This window comes from Colobus angolensis, unplaced genomic scaffold, assembly GCF_000951035.1.
Source record: "Colobus angolensis palliatus isolate OR3802 unplaced genomic scaffold, Cang.pa_1.0 Scaffold40, whole genome shotgun sequence".
In the NCBI taxonomy this organism is placed as follows: Eukaryota; Metazoa; Chordata; class Mammalia; order Primates; family Cercopithecidae; genus Colobus; species Colobus angolensis.
In genome coordinates, this window is record NW_012117377.1 from 7400904 (window position 1) to 7421692 (window position 20789).

The 20789-nt window shown below is 45.3% G+C and overlaps 1 protein-coding gene across 1 annotated transcript in view; it reads left to right on the forward strand.

Moving 5' to 3' along the window:
• LOC105521558 (kinesin-like protein KIF26B) overlaps positions 1–17081 on the forward strand; it is a 38161-nt gene extending 21080 nt beyond the window's left edge. The window contains exons 2-6 of the mRNA XM_011955772.1: positions 33–566; positions 3835–3899; positions 4714–4886; positions 16774–16804; positions 16967–17081. Coding sequence (XP_011811162.1) covers positions 168–566; positions 3835–3899; positions 4714–4886; positions 16774–16804; positions 16967–17081 — 783 coding nt within the window. The 5' untranslated portion in view covers positions 33–167. The remainder of the gene's footprint in view (positions 1–32; positions 567–3834; positions 3900–4713; positions 4887–16773; positions 16805–16966) is intronic.
• The last annotated feature ends 3708 nt before the right edge of the window (positions 17082–20789 follow it).

The window sequence follows — 20789 nt, forward strand, 5'->3', positions numbered from 1 at the left end:
ATCTCCCTTTCCTCTGCTTCTGTGTTCTCTAGGACCCTGCTTTCTCGGCTGTGATTCACGACAAACTCCAGGTCCCCAACACCATCCGCAAGGCATGGAATGACCGGGACAACCGCTGTGACATCTGCGCCACTCACCTGAACCAGTTGAAGCAGGAGGCCATCCAGATGGTGCTGGCCTTAGAGCAGGCAGCTGGCAGTGAGCACTACGACGCCTCGCCCGGCTCCCCGCCACCGCTCTCCAACATCCCCACCCTGGTGGGGTCCCGGCACGTGGGTGGGCTCCAGCAGCCCCGGGACTGGGCCTTTGTGCCTGCCCCCTATGCCACCTCCAACTACACAGGCTTCATCAACAAGCACAGCAGCAAACCCAGCAGCCTTGGGGTCAGCAATGGGGTGGAAAAGAAGAGTGGATCCCCAACCCACCAGGCCAAGGTCAGCCTCCAGATGGCCACCAGTCCAAGCAATGGGAACATCCTCAATTCGGTGGCCATCCAGGCTCACCAGTACCTGGACGGCACCTGGTCCCTGTCGAGAACCAATGGGGTCACCCTGTACCCATACCAGGTAAGTAGCCTGTGTGAGCCAGGAAGAGCAGGGCTGGCTCGAGTCAAAGCAGAGAAGTGGGAGCACTTCCTTCCTCTGCCTCCTCCTGGGAACTCAAAGCCTAGTGTTTCCATGTGGCCCCCCCAGAGTTCTCATCAAGGTGCCCCACCCAGACCTGCCTGCTTTGAGAGGGTGCTGCTGTACCCTCCAAACCTTCCACACCTCCCCTTTCTCCACTCTTCAGTGTCTCCTTCCTGAGAGACCCTGCTGGTCCAGACGATGCCAGCAGCTTCCCAGCCAGCAGGTTTACCACATGGCATAGCCATGAAGAGGTAGGCCACAGAGATCCTTGGACTGGGGTCCAAGCCCCATCTTGTCCACTTATTAGCAGTGTGACTTGTCACAAGGGGTTTGCCCTGTCTTAGGCTCAAGTCCCTCATTTATAAATGGATGTGAGTCATGAAAATTAAATAAGGTAGTGTTTGCATGACGTGTAGGCCAATATCTGCCATGTAGTAGGGGATCATTGTTGTGCCTGTTAACAGAGATTTTAGATATTAAGACAGATGAGTGAGAGGCTTTTGAATGAAGGATATTGTGAGTCCTAGGAATCATGGTTTTAAAGCAACCTGTGGAAGTGTTGGACATTGCTAAGAATAAAATATACAAGGGAACAGTGATCTGTGTTGGCACTCTGCTTCCTTTGTCCGTACCTTCCAAAAGAGGTGTAGACGCCCTTCTTAACCTCTCCTCACTTGACAGACCCAAACTCTTTTCTATTTGCAACTCACCTTAAGAACTGTTGGTACTGGGCTGCCGAAAGTGTTTTTTCCTTTTCAGTTATTTAAATTAGCACATGCCCCCAAGTTTCCCCGTAGAAATAAAAAACAGGTCTTAAATCTCCCAGGGAATCTTTAAAGATGATCTGATTTTGCCTGGGTGAGTTTTCTGTTGGATGACGACTGGATTTTTACTGTAAGTGGCCTCTTTATCCCCTGCATCAGTGGTGTGGGAAGCAGCAGAGAGCACTGACCGTCACTGGGATGGAGAGGCAGCCACGGTCAAGGATGTATTAGTCAGAGAAGATAGTTGGTATATAGAGCAAATGATCCTAGAGACCTCAGGTTATTCCGCACTTAGGTCTGTGTCATAGGGGGTGTTTGGTGGGTGGCCTTCCGCTGCGACGTGAGGACTCAGATTTCTTCCACCAAATGTGTCACCATCTTCCAGGGGCCTCAAGAGTCCTTCACCAGACCTTCTGTAACCAGCCGGGAAATGAGGGGAGAGAGAGTGTGTGGAGGATCTCGCAGGAGGATTTGGGGCCCGGCTTTGCCTGGAAGGAATGTACATTGCTTACATCTTTATTCTGGGTGGATCACGAGGTCAGGAGATCGAGACCATCCTGGCTAACATGATGAAAGCCCGTCTCTAGTAAAAATACAAAAAATTAGCCGGGTGAGGTGGCAGCGCCTCTAGTCCCAGCTACTCAGGAGGCTGAGGCAGAGGAATGGTGGGAACCCGGGAGGTGGAGCTTGCAGTGAGCCGAGATCGCGCCACTGCACTCCAGCCTGGGCAACAGAGCAAGACTCTGTCTCAAAAAAAAAAAAAAAAAAAAAGAACTCAGTCTCTGCCAGGCGTGGTGGCTCACTCTTGTAATCCCAGCACTTTGGGAGACTGAGGTGGGTGGATTGCTTGAGCCCAGGAGTTGAAGACCAGCCTGGGCAGCATAGAGAAAACTGGTCTCTATTAAACATACAAACATTAGCCAAGTATGGTGGCAGTGCCTGTAGTCTCAGCTACTTGGGAGGCTGAGATGGGAGAATTGCTTGAGCCGGGGAGGCAGAAGCTGCAGTGAGCTGAGATCGCACCACTGCACTCCACCCTGGGTGACAGAGCAAGACTCTGAATCAGGAAAAAAGAAGAGTGAGAGAGAGAGAGAAACAGACAGACAGACAGTTTAGTCTCTTGACCCCACCTTCCCACTGGGAAGCCAGTCTACCCATGAGACCAGGAGAAAAAGGAACAAGTTGAGTGAACACATAGCATAGTTTTGTTATGCTGGACAAGGTATAGGGAAACGTGAAGTGGGTTAAATGTGGCTGATAAAATTCCTGGTGACTTTTTCTAGAGTGTTTGAGAGTGTTCATGTCTCTTGCTATCTTGAAAGAAAGTGGGAAGCATTGATCATTATCCTAAGACATTAGCATTCTGGGATTGTCGAACTTTTCACTTAACTGGGTGCTTCCTAATTTACAAAATCTAACATATACATGATTTCATTTAACCCCACAGTAGGCCTATGAGGTAGGTGGGACAGGTGTTAGATCTTCCTTTTACAGATAAGGAATATGCTGCTTAGCGAAATGGCCGCACAGCCAATGGCAGAACCAGCACCAGCTCTCCCCGTGCCCAGGGAATGGCTTTGCCTACCACGGCTTCTTCCAACTTTCCTAGGCTACCCCAAAGTAAGCTGTCAACATCTTTTCCAGATATGGTTCCTTTTCAGACCTGTGTCACAAAGAAAAGAACTCATTTTACCTGTAAGGGCCTCACGGCCCCTAGACTTTTGGATAGAATTTTCTGGGATGTGTATGTAAATATAATGAGGAACCAGGGGTGTCGTGCGGGGCGCTTCACGGTCTAATCTTGGAAGTAACCATCTAGGGCAGGAACAGAGAAGGGCTTCTTTGCATCAGGGGATGATTTGCTTTTTTTTTGTTTGCAGTTTTAAAATATACCATTTAGAAAATTATAAAAAGTAACATGTTTGTTGTAAAACAAAATTTAAAATACATGAGAAAGTTTAAATAAGACTTTAGAAGTTGATGTCACCCAGATGCAAATTATGTAACATTTGGGGATACTTCCTCCTGGCATTTCATACACTTCCAATTTCTAAAATTGTGACCAGGTTCAATTCCGTGACCTGCATTTCACTGAATCCATTGGGTACATTTCCCCATGCCATTACATGTTTCCCTAAAATATTATCTTTAGCAGTAGCGTATTTCATTATATGAATATTATCCACGCTATGGAGATGTCTTAATTTATTAGGTTGGTGCAAAAGTCATTGTGGTTTCTGTCATTACTTTCAACGGCAAAAACCGCAATGACTTTTGCACCAACCTAATACCCAAATATCAATTAATTAGAATTTAGGTCTTTGCTACTATAAATAAAATGCTCAGGTGAACATCCTTTTACCCAGGCCATAGTTTCCACACATCCCTGGGTTGTGTGAGCCACATGCTCATGTTACACAGACAACTCACATTTTACCTTCCAGGACCCCAAAGCTCTGTGTCACACGTACATTGGCTGTGTGGCCTTTTCGCTAAGCATCAGGGGCCAGTTAGAAGACTCAGCGACTGTGCTAGGGCTGATGATCAAGGACAGATGAGCATGAAACTGGTGCTTCCTATAAAATATTCAAAGTGAGATGAAAGTTTGTATGTAAGGTGGAAACACTGAAGATGCTGCTTCAATGGCCGGTTAGGGATTATTTGTGCGTTTCTTTCATTTGTGCAATGATTCTTTTCCTCCTCTTTCTTCCCAAACTCAGATGAAAGAGAATTTGCTGTACAAGTATTTATTAATCTCTAACCAAGTACCAGGCACTGTGCTAGGTGGTGGGTGGGGCTGCAGCCTTGGGCTGGAAACCCTGGTTCCTGTCCTAAGGTCCTCGCCGTGGGACAGAAGGCAGGTGAGTGCAGAGGTGAAGAGATGCCCCTCTGCTTTGGGGGCATGCAGACAGGCTCCTAATCCTGCCCGATGTGGCAAAACCTGATACAACCAAGATTCACACAAGCCACCGGCTTGTGGTCGTCCTGGGTACGTTATGTTGCTTCTTTCCAACTCGAGAACAGACCAATTCATGCATTTCCCCTGAGTAATAAAGGGACCAGAGGAAATCTCTCTGGGATCAAGAGATTTGGTGCCAGGCTATGAATCCATGTCCCCTGTGTTGTGACTGTGTCATCCTGACGCCCCGGGGTGGGGGCTCTGGGTCTGGCCAGACTGAGTGTCTCCTGTTGCGGACATCTCCCTGCAGTAAATATTGTGCAGTTCGCAGTCTAGCCAGCTTGTCAGAGATGGTTGACTGCTCTGAAAGCTGACCTCATTTTTCCTGCTCACCCGTACTCCCACTTTCCTCTCCACAAAGCAGATGGCCTCTGGATCAGTGCCAGAGCCGTTCCCCGGGCAGAGAAGCATCTAGACCTTGTCACTACCACAGGCGCAACTCCACACCCGCAGAACCCGAGCCTCTAGAAAATGACTCTTCCCTGCTGCAATTTAGACGTAGCAAGGATGAAGACGACGCGGACAGGCCTTCCAGCAGTGAGCCTGGTGAAACCCGCGGCACACGGCTGATAGAATGGTCCCTCAAATCCCTCAATCTCTGTGGCCCACACCACTGTGTCATAATCTCCAAAGGTTGTGGTAGGAAGATTCTCGATTCTCTTTTGATATATCCTTCACGTTTCTAAAGTACCTCCAGAAAGACCAGGAACCTGTAAGCATCACAGATAAATAGGAATCGATCCAGAGTTAAAAAGAGTCATTTAGGAAGTACTGAGATGACATCAAAAACGTTGAACAAACCACAAAGATAATTCTCATTAAGTATCTTAGACATTTGATTTAATAGAAGATTATAAGATGGACTTTCAAAGAAAGACTTTCTTCTGTTCATCTGCAGACATTTAGCATAATCTACACACACAGAGAAAGCAGAAAATTCTCTAGCGCAGGGGTCCGCGGACCCCAGGCCACAGATTGATATGACTCTGTGGCCTGTTAAGGAGCCAGCTGCAGAGCAGGTGAGTGGCGGGTGGGTGGGCATTACCTCCTGAGTTCCCTCCACTGTCAGAGCAGCAGTGCCATTAGGTTCTCCTAGGAGCGGAAACCCTATGGTGAACTGTGCATGTGAGGGATCTAGGGTGCACGCTCCTTACGAGAATCTAATGCCTGATGATCTGAGGTGGAGCAGTTTTATCCCATTTCCACCCCCTATTTGTCTTCCATGAAGCCGGTCCCTGGTGTCGAAAAGGCTGGAAGAATCTTTAGTCTAGTGCTCTAGAATCTTCCTCCTTTTTCTTCCAACTTTTATTTCCGGTTTGAGGGTACATGTGCAGGTTTGTTACGCGGGTAAATTGCGTGTCACTGGGGTTTGGTGTACAGATGATTTTGTCACCCAGGTAGCGAGCATAGTGTTTGAGAGGTGGTTTTCCCATCCTCACCCGCCTCCCACCCTCCACCCCCAAGTAGGCCTGGTGTCTGCTGTTCCCCGTCTTTGTAGCCATGTGTTACAACCTTCATTTGACCACATGAAATTGTGACTTTGAAAGGATGTGTCTAGATTAGTTCCTTGTAATCAACTACAGATTAGTTACCTCTTTTTGAATGGCAGCTGCTTTTGCCTGATCAGCATTTATTATAGTCAATAACTGCAGGGAAGACTGTACACGTAACACACAGAATTAGAGGATGCTGGTGATGTTGGTGTTAGAATGCACCTCTGTAGGATGGTAACTGGCTTTTGCATCATGGTAGGAGATTTGGAGACAGAGTCTTATCTAGTTCAAGCCTGTCGTTCCACCAACTATTAAACCAGTTCAGTAGCTTGACATCTTAGTCTATTTCCTTACCTATTAAATTCCTACCCCACAGGGTGATTATAGGGAACAATTAAGAAGAAGGTGTGAAAATATTTTGTGAACTATAAAGCAGGAATACCAGTATAAATTATCTATTTCAACCCTTTCATTTGCCAGAAGAGAAACCTGAGGCTGAGAGATTTGAAGCTTCTTTTGTTCAGAGTTTTCTAAATCCCAGCTGAATCTCTTTGACTGGATCACACACTCTTGGACAACAGGGACTCATTTTATTCTCATGCCCCTCACAGCTGCTAACGTGAAAATGTGGTTTTTTATTAGAGACAGCTCCTATCTCAGGGGAGCACTACAATTACTGTCTATGACTGACCCTAGTTTAGGAAAGAATTCCAGGCCAAAGACCTATCTAGAACCCGAGGATTTTGGTGGAAACCACCAAGCATTCGATTCCAAGCTAATCTTTAACCTGAAGTATCTTAATGATACTTAGTAAATCCTTAGATTCAATGAAAAGAACCTAGCTGGCATTTTGATGCCACACTCAATACAGGGGCATTTGAAAGGATAGAAGGACTTTATTTCATAGGACTTCACTCAATTGAACTTGTCAAGAAAATTCAGAAGATATTAGATTAATATACAAGTAATAAATCCGTCATGGACAGTTGATAGAATGAAGGTCATCCCTGTGCATTCCTTGAGTTGGAGGAAAATGCTCTCAATACAATTTTTCCTGCATTCTCTAAAAACATCCATTGGAATCAACATGAGAGATAATGCTGGGCTGAACTCTGGCTGAAGTCATTATGAGGTAGTCTCTATTACAGCTTTAGGAATGATCATGCCTATGAAACATAGCCATTCCTGGAATTTATATTTTAAGTTATGAGCACAGTCTGGGCACGGTGGCTCATGCCTGTAATTTCAGCAATTTGGGAGGCCAAGGTGAGAACTGCTTGAGGCCAGGAGTTAGAGACCAGCCTAGACAACGTAGTAAAACCCCATCTCTACAGAGAAATAAAAAATGAGCCAGGCGCGGTGGCATGCCTATAGTCCCAGTTCCTCAGGAGGGTGAGGCAAGAAGATTCCTTGAGCCCAGGAGTTCCAGGCTGCAGTAAGATGTGATTGTACCACTGCCTATAACCTGGGTGACAGAGTGAGACCCAAGACCCTATCTAAGAAAAAAAAAAAGAAAGAAAGATATGGGCACAAAAGGATGTAAAAGCAGCACCAACCTCAAAATATATCAAGGTTTGCTAAACGGCAGGACCTCTGCAGTGCATAACACTTGCTCCTCCGAGATCGGAAGCCCTGGGGGAGCTTGGTGCTAGCGGACTTCCAAGCGCCCCTGTAGGAGGAAAGTGAGGCTCTGTGAGGCCCACCAAGTGCTGTTGTACTCAGAGGCTTTGCTTATAGCAGCTTCATGGAAAGCAGAAGCATGTTTTCTAGTATGGCTGATGTCGGGAGATGAGGTATACACATGCTCTTCCCGGCTGAACCACTTTTCAAGAAGGCACAGGGGTGGCTGTTTCCAGCAGGTCAGGAGGGGAGGATTTTCACCCATGTTCTTCCCAGCTCTCGAGGGCTCATTCAGCCACTCATGCCCTGAAATATGCAGCGCACCCCTTCTTGGGCCAGCACCGGGGTCACTTGCTTCCCTCTTGCTGCTGCTTCTGCCCAGCCAGGCAATAGTGTAAGATGCCATGATTAGACAAACTATGACGTGGAAGAGATTCTGAAGACCATGGGTTTTGTTTTCTCCTGTTTATAGATGGTCAAAGGGATATTCGGTTGTGTATCTTTATACTTTTTGACAAATCGTGAACACAGGAAAAAGAATCAGTTTGTATATTCGGTCATGGACAGACATTTCTCAAGGCTAGAATGTTCGGGGTGAAATTCCAAAAGGGTAGTCACATCTTATGAATGTGGATGGGGCCGTGGTCTGAAGGGAGTACCCAGACTTCATTGGGAAAATTCAAAAATACGTTCAATCTGGGCATTTGCTTGGTGTGGTAGACTGAAGAGGGGCCCCCCAATGATGCCCACACCCTAATCCCCATGATTTGTGGATGTGTTACCTTACACAGTACAGGGCCTTTGCAGATGTGATTAAGTTAAGGATCTGGAGATGGGGGGTCATTTAATTTAATTTAATTTAATTATTTTGAGATGGAGTCTTGCTCTGCCACCCAGGCTGGAGTGCAATGGCGCAATCTCAGCTCACTGCAACTTCCACCTCCCAGGTTCAAGCGATTCTCCTGCCTCAGCCTTGGGATTACAGGCATGGACCACCATGTCTGGCTAATTTTTGTAGTTTTAGTAGAGATGAGGTTTCACCATGTTGTCCAGGCTGGTCTCAAACTCCTAAGCTCAGGTGATCTCCCTGCCTCAGCCTCCCAAAGTGCTGGGATTACAGGCATGAGTCACCACATCTGGCCAGGGAGATCATTTTAGACTATCTGGGTGGACTCAGTGTAATTACAATGATCCTTAAAGAGGGAGGCAGGAGGATCAGAACCAGAGAGAGGAGAGGGAAGGACAGAAGCAGAGGTCAGAGAGGAGAGAGATACAAATCTGTTGGCTTTGATGATGGAAGAAGCAGCCTCTAGAAGCTGGGTACGGCAAGGGTCTGATTCTCCCCTAGAGCCTCCAGAAGAACTCTGCAGGGCCATTCTTGAGTTCCGGTCTCCAGAACTTTAAGAGGATATGTTTATGTTGTTTGAAGCTGCTCAATCTGTGCTATTTTGCTTCAGCAGCAATAGGAGGCTATTACACCTGGTGAGCCTTTGGCTAACCGAAAAGCTTGGTAAGGAGAAGCGGGATGGGGTCTACAGACCAAGGAGTCTCTGCAGAAACCTGCAGGACAGCCAAGAACGTGGGCTTTTCATCTCACACAACAAACCCATTACCCTGCGGATCGGCTGGTCCATGCACAAGTCAGATTCTTTCATTTGGGTGCCTCCACAGAATGAGAGGTTACTCATACTGCACCGCTGGTTTTCGATTGTCTCAGATTTCCCTATTGTTATAGAATCATAATAACAAGCACACCACAGCCACTCTCCATTGGTAGCTAGTAATTACAATTACGTAAGTCTCATACTGTTGAAACTGCAGAAATCATTCCAAGCTGGGGGTGGGAGGGATGGAAGGAACTGGAGGGGAAGGAGAGACTTCACTGAATTTTGTGTAGAAGGAAGCTCATCTTGGCTAGAGGGCCTGTTGATCTGATACAAGGAGGTTTCACGGAACTGCCCCGGCAGTAATTCTTACCTCATCTGGTAAAAATCTTCATAATGCATGCACTTGGATGCACTTGGGAAGTTGTAGAGCAGCATGTGAGTGTGTGCTGGTATCGCATTTTATCTGGTAGGCAGAAGACAGTCAATGGGGATTTCGGAGCAGGGGAAGGGGAAGATTTCTTTGCCTGAAAGCAGGAATTCTCAATTTTGGCTTCACACTAGAATTACTTGGGAGATTAAAAAAAAAAAAAATCATAATGCCTAAGCCACACCCCAGACAATTTAAATGATAATATCTGCAGGTGGGACCCAGACCTTGGTTTGAACTTGGCCAAGGCCAGGAACCACAGCGTTAAGAAAGAATTTATCTGGCGCTGGCACAATAGGTACAGGGAAGAGGACAATGAATGTATGTGGATAGATGAGTAATAGGCTGAGAGACAGGTGTTTGTTTCTTACGGCTGCCATCACAATTTACTACTAACTATGTGGCTTTATATTTTTATTTTTTGAGACTGAGTCTTGCTCTGTCGCCCCAGCTGGAGTGCAGTGGCGCAGTCTTGGCTCACTGCAGCCTCCACCTCCTAGGTTGAAGTGATTCTCCTGCCTCAGACTCCTGAGTAGCTGGGATTACAGGTGCATGCCACCACACCCAGCTAATTTTTGTACTTTTAGTAGAAAAATTGTCCAGTAGGATCTCATCTCAATCCTTAACTATTTTATGGGTGCAAAAGCAATTGTGGGTTTTGCCATTAAAAATAATAGCAATCTCTGCAATTACTTCTGCACCTATCTAATAATTACATCTGCAAAGACCCTGTTTCCAAATAAGGTCACATTCTAAATAGACAGACAGATAGATAACTAGCTAGGTAGATGAGACAGATAAATAAAAAGAAGAAAAGTGAAGTTGGAGTGCAGAGGTGAAAGGTATATGTGGGCTTTTCCTTGCTGAACCGCTTCTGAAGAAGGAGCAGATGCAGCGTCCACGGCCGGTCAGCAGTGGGGGGTTCCCATTCACGTTCTTTGCTTGGAGGAAAAAAGGGTACCAGTGGAAAAGATAAAACCAGGCCAAGCAGAGAGAGGGAGGGACGTGTCTTATCTGCATACATCCTTATACTGGAGGGGAACCTCTCAAGAGCCAGACAAAATGAAAAAATACTCAGGGACAAAGTCAGTGACCAACCTATATGCATGGGCTTCTCATAGAATAACCGCCTCCTCTTCTGAACTCACAGAATACCTTATAAGTCATGTGTGCTTTCACAACCACAGGCGTAAACGTAAACAGCACTTCTTGGACCATCATCTGAGAGTAGATAAATTTAAGTTGTGAGCCTCATCGGACTGATGCTGGGGGAGCATTGTTCCTTCTCTACTGACCAAGCTGATAATTTGGTCTGTATTTTTTGTTTTTATCTGTAGTAACATTTCAAGGCTCCAAAAACAGGCTAGAAACAGTTGGTAAGATGCTGTGTGCCTTCAAGGGGAATTTCTTAGTTACTATTAATAGTTACCATCCCTCCCCCTTTTTGATGTGGGTGAGAGGGGTTAGGTGGGGAGGGGTGGTGGGAATGTGGGTATTATCACCCAAGCAAGGGAGGAGTTATTTTCCCCTCCCAGGCAAAGCTTGGGTCGAGGGCAGAGCTGAGCATCGCTGCACAGGGGGTGAAATAGGTGAGAGAGAAGATCACCTAGATGTAGATGCTTTTCACAGTTACCTTGTAGAGGGCTGCCCGCATCCTTTCTCACTCAGCCACCCTCCCAGACCTTGTTCCCTCAGGCTGAACTTTCAGTTTCCTATGGGTTGAAGAAAAGAGCCAGTGAGTATCCAGGCTCCATAGTGAGCTGGCCAAGGGGAAAACAACAGCTACTGCTCTTTTTCATTTTAACGACAAATAAAAAACAGATCGTTTTAGAAACTCGGAGGCTGATACTCATCCATGATTTTATCCAAGTCTCATACAATGAGAGGTTGGGGTCATGCTGGATTTGCTGCTCATGCACCAGAAATGAAACCCCAGCTTCGGGCTTCTTAACTGCTATGTGCCTGAATTTTCTCCTCTGCAGAGTGGGAACTTCCAGAGCTGTTAGGGGATCATGTGAGAGGGTGTGAGTGGCACACTTAGCACTGTGCGTGACACGTGGCAACTTCTCCGTTAAGTTCGTTGAATTCCTTGAGTGCCATTTTCTTTTACTCAACTCGAGTTCCCGTGACTCAGATTAAATGGAATCAGGACCCTCGTTTCCATTGTGAGAGCCAGTGGTAGATGAGAAAACATCACCAATTCCATAAAGTCAGTATCAAGCACATAAAATCAATGTTATCCTGCACCTCCGAAAACGTTCCCTCCTCGACATATTTACCAAAAAATCCACTTTCCATATGCACATCACATCTCATGTGAGAATGCCGCATTTTAAGTAGACGTGATCTCATTTTATCATTAGTGAATTAACAAAATACTGAAAGGCTCATTGACCAGCTTTCCCCCGTGTCTGGGGACCTTTCTAAGGGAGGAGAGAAAGCAGCAAATAGATTCGAATCATTTAGAATTTTACAGTGTAGTGGAGAGGTCATATTTAAAATAACCCAAACAAGTCAAACCTTATTATTTTGGAATTCATTTGAAATATCAAGTAATTCAGGCCTAGTTTATGATCCTTTTTTTTTTTTTTGGTTTGTGATTCTTATTGAACTCTTTGAAACACAGGACTCAGCCCTTTCATTCTTGGTTTCCTTATTTATATACTTATGGTATACTATTAATACATTTGCTTTCTTATTCTTTTATGTATTTATAAAATATAAACATTTCTTGGCCGGGCGGGGTGGCTCACTCCTGTAATCCCAGCACTTTGGGAGGCCGAGGTGGGCCTATCACAAGGTCAGGGGATCGAGACCATCCTGTGAATGGTGACCTCCCCGTCTCTACTAAAAATACAAAAAATTAGCCATGTGTGGTGACGGGCGCCTGTAGTCCCAGCTACTTGGGAGGCTGAGGCAGGAGAATGGCCTGAACCCGGGAGGCGGAGCTTGCAGTGAGCCGAGATTGCGCCACTGCACTCCAGCCTGGGTGACAGAGTGTGACTCCGAATAAAAATAAATAAATAAATAAAATAAAATAAAATAAAATAAAATAAAATAAAAAAATACAAATAAACCTTTCTTTTAAAATTATATAATTTGCAAGTTTTGATAAATTGGAAAATTGAAATGTCCTCGGCTGGGCGCAGTGGCTCACACCTGTAATCCCAGCACTTTGGGAGGCCGAGATGGGTGGATCACCTGAGGGCAGGAATTTAAGACCAGCCTGGCTAAGATGCTGAAACCCTGTCTCTACTAAAAACACAGAAATTAGCTGGGCATGGTGGCATGCACCTGTCATCCCAGCTACTCGGGAGGCTGAGGCAGGAGAATCGCTTAAACCTGGGCGGCAGAGGTTACTGTGAGCCGAGATTGCACCACTGCACTCCAGCCTGGGCAACAGAGCAAGACTCCATCTTAAAAAAAAAAAAAAGTCCTCACCTACCCCACCCCAGACATACACCTAATTCATTTGTAATTGAGATTTTACTGTGCTAACAGTCTTTAGTGGGATGAATTAGCATGCCTCTATCTTATAGAGGTATTTGTGAGGATTAATGAGTCGTATATTTCATATGCTTCAGTCACGCCGAGGGAGTCATTTAGGTGTTTAGAAGCGTATTAGTCATGACTTTTGGGACTCTGGAGACTTGGTCCATTTCTGCTGCACTACTGGCCCCGAGGAGTTAACATATCCCTCTGTTGCTCATCTGAGAGCCTGGGCATGACCGAGACACTGGGGAGAAAAACAAATTCCATATGAAAAGCAAAGACAGCAACAGCCACATCTGTATAGAAGGCTGTGACTGGGAATTGTCCAATTAGATGACTCATCTGAGCCAGCCTGACGGTTTCCATCACCTTCACTAGGCTGCTCCCCACCATCCATTAGGCCGCGAGGCACTGCATCGCCGGGAAGGTTGATCCTACCTACTTGTTCATGACGTGCTCCCTTTTGGTTCAAGCAAACAAACACGGTCAGAAGCAAGACTAGAAGGCAGCCCTCAGGAATTACAAATGGCAAAACTGAGGCCCAGGCCTGTCAGGTGACCTGTGCCAGGCCACGTGGCTAGGAAGTGACAGCAATGGGAGTCAGACATAGGTCTCCCGTGCACCTGCCCCTGCCCCAGCCCCTCTCTGGAGGGAAGGGCACCCATTCCTCAGATAGGTCAGATTTGCAGGCCTCCTGGAGAGAGTCACTCACCACACACACTCCTGACGTGATTCCTTTGGGGGCAATTTGGGGAACCTCGGACTTCCAAGCCGGGTTTCATGTTTTATTCCTCTGCACAGCAGTGTAGAACTCAGTGCACTGTGTTGTATCCCTGGGAGGTGGGGAGGTTGGTGGGGTTAAAACCGAAAGACAGATAGGTCAAAAAATGGAAAAAAAAAAAGGCTGTGTGGGCAAATGCTGCCATCTAGTGAGACATGCTTTGGCCAACCTCAGAAGCCTTGGTAGAATCCCGCCATGAAGTATTTCAATGTCCTAAGCTTCATCAAAGGAGACAGGGCCATCTCCCTGTCAGTAACGTGGTCTTTAACAGAGTCGTGAAGGGTTAAATTCGGTGCCCCAACATCTCTCCTTCAGCAAGGACCCGTGGCTGGACAGGTCTTCTGTGAGAATGGAGCTGGGTCCCTGGCTGGACAGGTCTTCCGTGAGAATGGAGCTGGGTCCTTGGCTGGACAGGTCTTCCGTGAGAATGGAGCTGGGTTTCAGCCTGGTAGAAAGACCACACAGATCTGCATGCCAGTTCTGGCTCACCTACTGATGGGCTGAGGAATGTTTGTTGTTGTTGTTGTTGTTTTAATTGTGGTAAAATATGCCTCATACAAAAAATGTGCCATTTGAATCATGTTTAAGTGTGCAGTACATCAAGCTTGTCCCACCCGCAGCCTGCAGGCTACGTGAGGCCCAGGATGGCTTTGAATGCAGCCCAACACAAGTTCGTGAATTTTCTTAAAACATGACGAGATGTTTTTGGTGATTTCTTTTTGTGTTTTAACTCATCAGCTGTCATTAGTGTCAGTGTTTTTTCAGTGTGGCCTAAGACAGTTCTTCTCCCAGTGTGGCCCAGGGAAGCCGAAAGATTGGACACCCCTGAGTCTTCCATGGCGTTAGGTACATTGTACATTCGCGTGACTGCAGCCATCACCACCATCCACCTCCAGAACACTCTGCATCTCCCCAGACTGAAACTGCTCACCTTTCAACACTCACTGCCCATTCTCCCTCCCACCAGCCCCTGGCAACCACCTTTCTACTTTGTCTCCATGAATCCGACTGCTGCATGTACCTCATATAAGTGGGATCATACAGAACTTCTCCTTTGGTTAATGGCCTGTTGCACTTGGCATAATGTCCTCAAGTTTCATCCGTATTGTGTCATATGTCAGAATTTCCTTCCTTTTAAAGGCTGAATGGTATGCTGGTGTATGTCCATACCACAGTTTGTTTATCCATTAATGTGTCAACATTGAGTTGCTTCCACCTCTTGGTTCTTGTGAAGAATTCTGCTGTGAACATGGGTATACGCATGTTTCTTTGAGACCTTGCTTTCAATTCTTTTGGATATATCCAGAAGTCGAATAGCTAGGTCATATGGTGGTTCTGTTTTTAATTTGTTGAGGAACTGCCATACTGTTTTCCATAGTAGCGGCCCCATTTTATACTCCCACGAAGAATGCATACGGGTTCCAGTTTCTCCATATCCTCCTCAATACTTTTTTCCTCTTCACAGTAGCCATCCTAACGGGTGTGAGGTGGTATCTCATTGTGGTTTGGATCTGCGTTTCCCTCATTATTAGTGATGCTGAGCATCTTTTCATGCCTCTTGGCCATTGGTAAGCTGAGTAATATTTGGTAAATTACTTGATCACTCAAAGCCTCGATTTCCTCTTCTATAGAATGGGGATAGTATCTATCCCTTAGTATAGTATCTATGGCCTAAGATTGCTGTGAAGGTTAAGTTCATTATTCTAAAAGAAATAAATTGTTTTTAGTTCTGTGCACTAAGCACAGGGGTTTTTTTGTGTGTGTGTGTTTCATTTTTTGTTTTGTTTTGTTTTTGAGACAGAGTTTTGTACTTGTTGCCCAGGCTGCAGTGCAATGGTGCAATCTCAGCTCACCACCTCTGCCTCCTGGGTTCAAACGATTCTCCTGCTTCAGCCTCCCGAGTAGCTGGAATTATAGGCATGCGCCACCATGCCCGGCTAATTTTGTATTTTTAGTAGAGACGGGGTTTCTCCATATTGGTCCAGCTGGTCTCGAACTCCCGACCTCAGGTGATCCACCCGCCTCGGCCTCCCAAAGTGCTGGGATTACAGGCATGAGCCACTGTGCCTGGCTAGCATTGGTTTTAAATTACATATATATATTCTATAGTTTATATATATAAATTATTTTATATATGTCACACATTTTACTAAATATATACTTACATATATTTATATGTAATTTATATATAATTTTTAATAAATGGAATATATATTTTATACACACACACATATGTGTGTGTGTGTGTGTGTGTGTGTATATATATACATAGAAAGAGAGAGAGAGAGAGAGAGAGAGAGGCAGAATCTGACCTGAGAAGCTCTATGAAGTCAACCTGCACAGATGACTCACAGAGCATGGCCCTCTGCTTATTGCAGCCCGAAGACAACACATTTAAAGGTGAGGCAGACTTACCTAAAATAATTAACATGCCCCTGAAAAAGTGGTGGAATTGGTGAATTTGGAAAACCAAGGCACCCCTCATGTCTGAACACGGTATCCGTCTATTTTTTAGCAGTAATCTCATGATGAATATCCTGAACATAGCCTTCGTGCAGGGCCCACTCTGCAGCTTCGAGATTCATTCCCAGCCTACTTCAAAGGCAGCTGAGACTGTGTATTGGAGTTTCTGTTCAAGACAACGATGTCTTGTTTTCCTCTGAAGACAGATTGTACTTTCTCTTGTAAATAGCCTTTTTGATAGAAGGCAGGTGCTTCCAGGGATTAACTGCTGCTATTAGGCTAGGTGGCCCACTCTCTCCAAACACTCTGTTCAAAGAGCCAGTGCTTCATCATACTTTATGAAACTGGCAACTTAGAAGCAGCAGCCACTTTGTTGAGTTCATTAGGAGGTAAGAGAAGGATCGGTACAGAGAAATGAAAGTTCTTGCACACAAATAACGAGTAGAAAAGATGAATGGTGGTTGCCAGTGCTTTCTGAACAAAATGAGGGCAAGGGGTGCTGTCCACTAATAAGTGTCATTTAGAGCCTTTATTCTTCTAGAAAAAGGGCTGCCGGTCTCTCCACTGAGAAGGTGACTTGCCGACTCGTTACTGAACGTGTGCCTGGGTTGCTAAAACTCGCAGGAAGTGTATCAGCTGTTGACATGGCCTTCCCTTGGGGAAAACTGTGCAGACAGCAAAGAGAGTACAACACACGAAAATCTTAATTCCGTTCCCTCTTCTGCCACTTTCAGGATGACCTTGGGCAGGTTTTCCACCTGCACAGAGAAAGCTGAAGTCCTACGCTGCTCCTGGTTTTCTCAGCCTGAGCAGATGCCTCTGAGCAGCTACCGCTCCCCGTTCCCCTGACGGTGTGCTCCGGCTTACGAGGCTGGTTTTCTCTCCAAAGTTACCACGTCCACGGTCTCTCAGCTTTGGGGGCCGTCTGTGAATATCACTAACTTACTACTACAGTAACAAAAATAATAATTGTAGCTACCACTTGGGTACTTACCCTATGCCAGGCACTGTGCTGAGGGCTTTGTGTGTTTTAATGCATTCAAGCTTCATAACATTCCTATAAAGTAAGTATATTATTCCCATTTTAATTAGTTAGTTAATTAATTCATCAAGACAGGATCTTTTTCTGTTGCCCAGCTGGATACTGTGGTGTGATGGCGGCTCACTGCCATCTCGAACTCCTGGGCTCAAGGGGTCCTCCCTCTTTTACCTCCCGCAGTGCTGGATTACAAGCTTGAGCCACCATGCCTGGCCCATTCTCATTTTAACGATAAGGAAAATGAGGTACAAGTTGATAGAAATAGACAGTACCTCACCACCGGCATGGAGGAATCACATATTTATGGAGTCCTAAACATTTAATCCACAACTGTTTTACTGAGCATTTACTTTGTTATTGGTTGAAATTAAGAAGACTGGTAAATACCATGAGCTAATAAAACGTTTTATGTTAATGGTAAACGTGTTTAGGGGATCTGATTTTGTTTGACTTAAGACGTTAAGGATATATGTGTAGGTTTAGGTAAGAATATGTATTTGGTTTTGGACTCTGCTCATGTGAAGTTTTGTCGTCCTCAGCCTGAATTCACCTCACGTCTCCCCGCACATCTTATGTCTTTTTTCTTTCGTCTTTTTGCATTAAATTACAGCATCACCTGTTGATCATTCTATGACCTAATCATCGAGCTTGTAAATTATTCATACTTTTCCCCTCACGTCACCCCTCCTTTGGATTTTATCCATTTATTTGCATCTCTGAGAATAGGTGGGCAACAGAAATAAAAGGATTCGGTGAAAATCAGTTCATTCTGTCATTTATTAGCAGCTTACCCAACAGGTTTGGCAGAAAAGAAAATGAGAACTAAAATAGAGTAATTAAAAAGAAAGTCACTTATTTGAACATTGCAAATCTTTCTACCTCTTCTAAGTAGAAATTAATTAGCTCCTAACAGCTAACTAATAGACTAAGTGGAAAATAGACCAGTGCAACATTTGAGGTTAATTGGTACAAATATATTGATTACAGTAACTAGTCATTAAATGTTTTATAAGGTATATATGCTGCTAGCGTAATCTCTTTATGGACATCATCTACTGAGTGCGCGGATGCCATAAACACATCATGCTTAGAACCACGCATTTAATACAAATCAAAACCACAGTGAGATGCCATCTCACACCAGTTAGAATGGCGATCATTAAAAAGTCAGGAAACAGCAGGTGCCAGAGAGGATTTGGAGAAACAGGAACACTTTTACACTGTTGGTGGGATTGTAAACTAGTTCAACCATTGTGGAAAACAGTGTGCCGATTCCTCAAGGATCTAGAACTAGAAATACCATTTGACCCAGCCATCCCATTACTGGGTATACATGCAAAGGATTATAAATCTTGCTGCTATAAAGACACAAGCACATGTATGTTTATTGCGACACTATTCACAATAGCAAAGACTTGGAACCAACCCAAATGTTGGTTGAGCAAACTATCGCAAGAACAGAAAACCAAACTCCGCATTTTCTCACTCATAGGTGGGAATTGAACAATGAGATCACTTGGACACAGGGCGGGGAACATCACATACCTTGGCCTGTCATGGGGTCGGGGGAAGGGGGAGGAATAGCATTAGGAGATATACCTAATGTAAATGATGAGTTAATGGGTGCAGCACACCAACATGCACATGTATACATATGTAACAAACCTGCACGTTGTGCACATGTACCCTAGAACTTAAAGTATAATAATAATAATAATAATAATAAAGAACCATGCATTTAAATGCTCTCTGGAGTACTTTCACATTGTAGCGTCCTGAATCTACATGCCTGTTTGTTATCACTGGGAGGGCAGCTCTGGGGTCAGGATTATAAAGAGATGGAAAGAAGAGCAAATCTGGGGCGGCATGGAGCTGTCATGAAAATGGTATTTTTGGGAGCTGGGGAAGAGGCAGAGAAGGAAGGGAAAACATTTAAAAAGGGCAAAGTATGGGCTTCATCCCTTAGCTCTACATACACCGCCCTTAGTAGTTAGGCGACGTGAAGCCACGTGTACTCAGGCAGGTAGTGGGGAAGGCTGTTTCTCCAGCAGATGGAGAGAAGGAGGTGGGCAGACTGCTGGCTTAGGAGGAAGATAGCAGCAGAAGGGTTGCGTGTGCGAAGGCAGGTGCCACAGATATTTAGAACGAAGCCCAAAGTCCTTGAAGATTGGTTGGATGTGGGAAAAGGATGGTGAGGCTGATACTCTGGTTTCTGTGCCAAGTGTTGCATAGACGGTGAACTATTAACTGCAGCAGAGAAAGTCTAAAGAATAAGGCTGAGCAGACGAGGGAAGAGTTCCGTTTTGGACACATAGGCTCTGGGGCCTCTGTGGGGCTGTCCCGTGCGGGACAGATGTGCATGGGAATCTGGTCAGAGGCAAGGCTTCATTGTGCATCGGAAGCGGGTACAGATGAGCCTCATGGGTCAGAGATTCTAAAGCTAAAGTTTAAGTTCTTCTGGATCCTCTGCATGGTACCACTGTCTTGTCAATACTGTAACAGACATGAGCTGTGTTACCATGTTCTGGCCACACTGTATAAGGTCACACAAGTATTCATTCATTCAGCAGACATGAAGCAGGCCTTGTGCTCATTCCTGAGGACGCAAAGGACCATGCGTCTGATGCTTGAGGTAGGGCTCTGCCTGCTACCGGTGTGTCTTGGTGTAGGGAAATCAGTGGGGGCAGTGGGCTGTTCTAATTGCCTTTTCTTGATCTACTCTAATGTGTGTCTGGGATGGGCGACAGTTTAATGATGCTCCTTTAAAAAGAAAGCTCATTAATTATTTATTATATATTGACACATTATAGTTATATAGATATTTATGGAGTACAATATGGTATTATGATTTTTGAATACTACATGAAATGATTAAATTAATTAAAATATCCATCACCTCAGATATTTAACTTTTTTAGTGTTAAAAACATTAGAAAATTATCAACTTAAGCTGGGCCCGATGGCTCACACCTGTAATCCCAGCACTTTGGGAGGCAGAGGTGGGCGCATCACCTGAGGTCAGGAGTTCAAGACCAGCCTGGCCAACATGGTGAAACCCCATCTCTACTAAAAATACAAAAATTAGCCGGGCATCGTGGCACACACCTGTAATCCCAGCTACTCAGGAGACTGAGACAGGAGAATTGCTTGAACCTGGGAGGCGGAGGTTATAGTGAGCTGAGATTGTGCCACTGCACTCTAGCCTGGGCCACAGAGCAAGACTCTGTCTCAAAAAAAAAAAAAAAAAAAAAAGGAAAATTATCAATTTAGCATATTGAAATGCACAGCACTCAATTATTAGCTATATTCAGCGTGCTGTGTAATTGATCTAAAAAAAAATAACAGTCAGATTTATTCTTCCTAACTAAGGCTTCGTACCCTTTGAGCCTAGTGACTCCGGTGCCTCAATGGGGGCCGAGGGCCCTGACCCAGGCTCTGCTGAGCAATGGGGGAGATGTTACTGCTGAAGTCAGGGCTGGAGGGTTCCAGCTGCCCATCTGGGTTGCCACTGTGGAGGA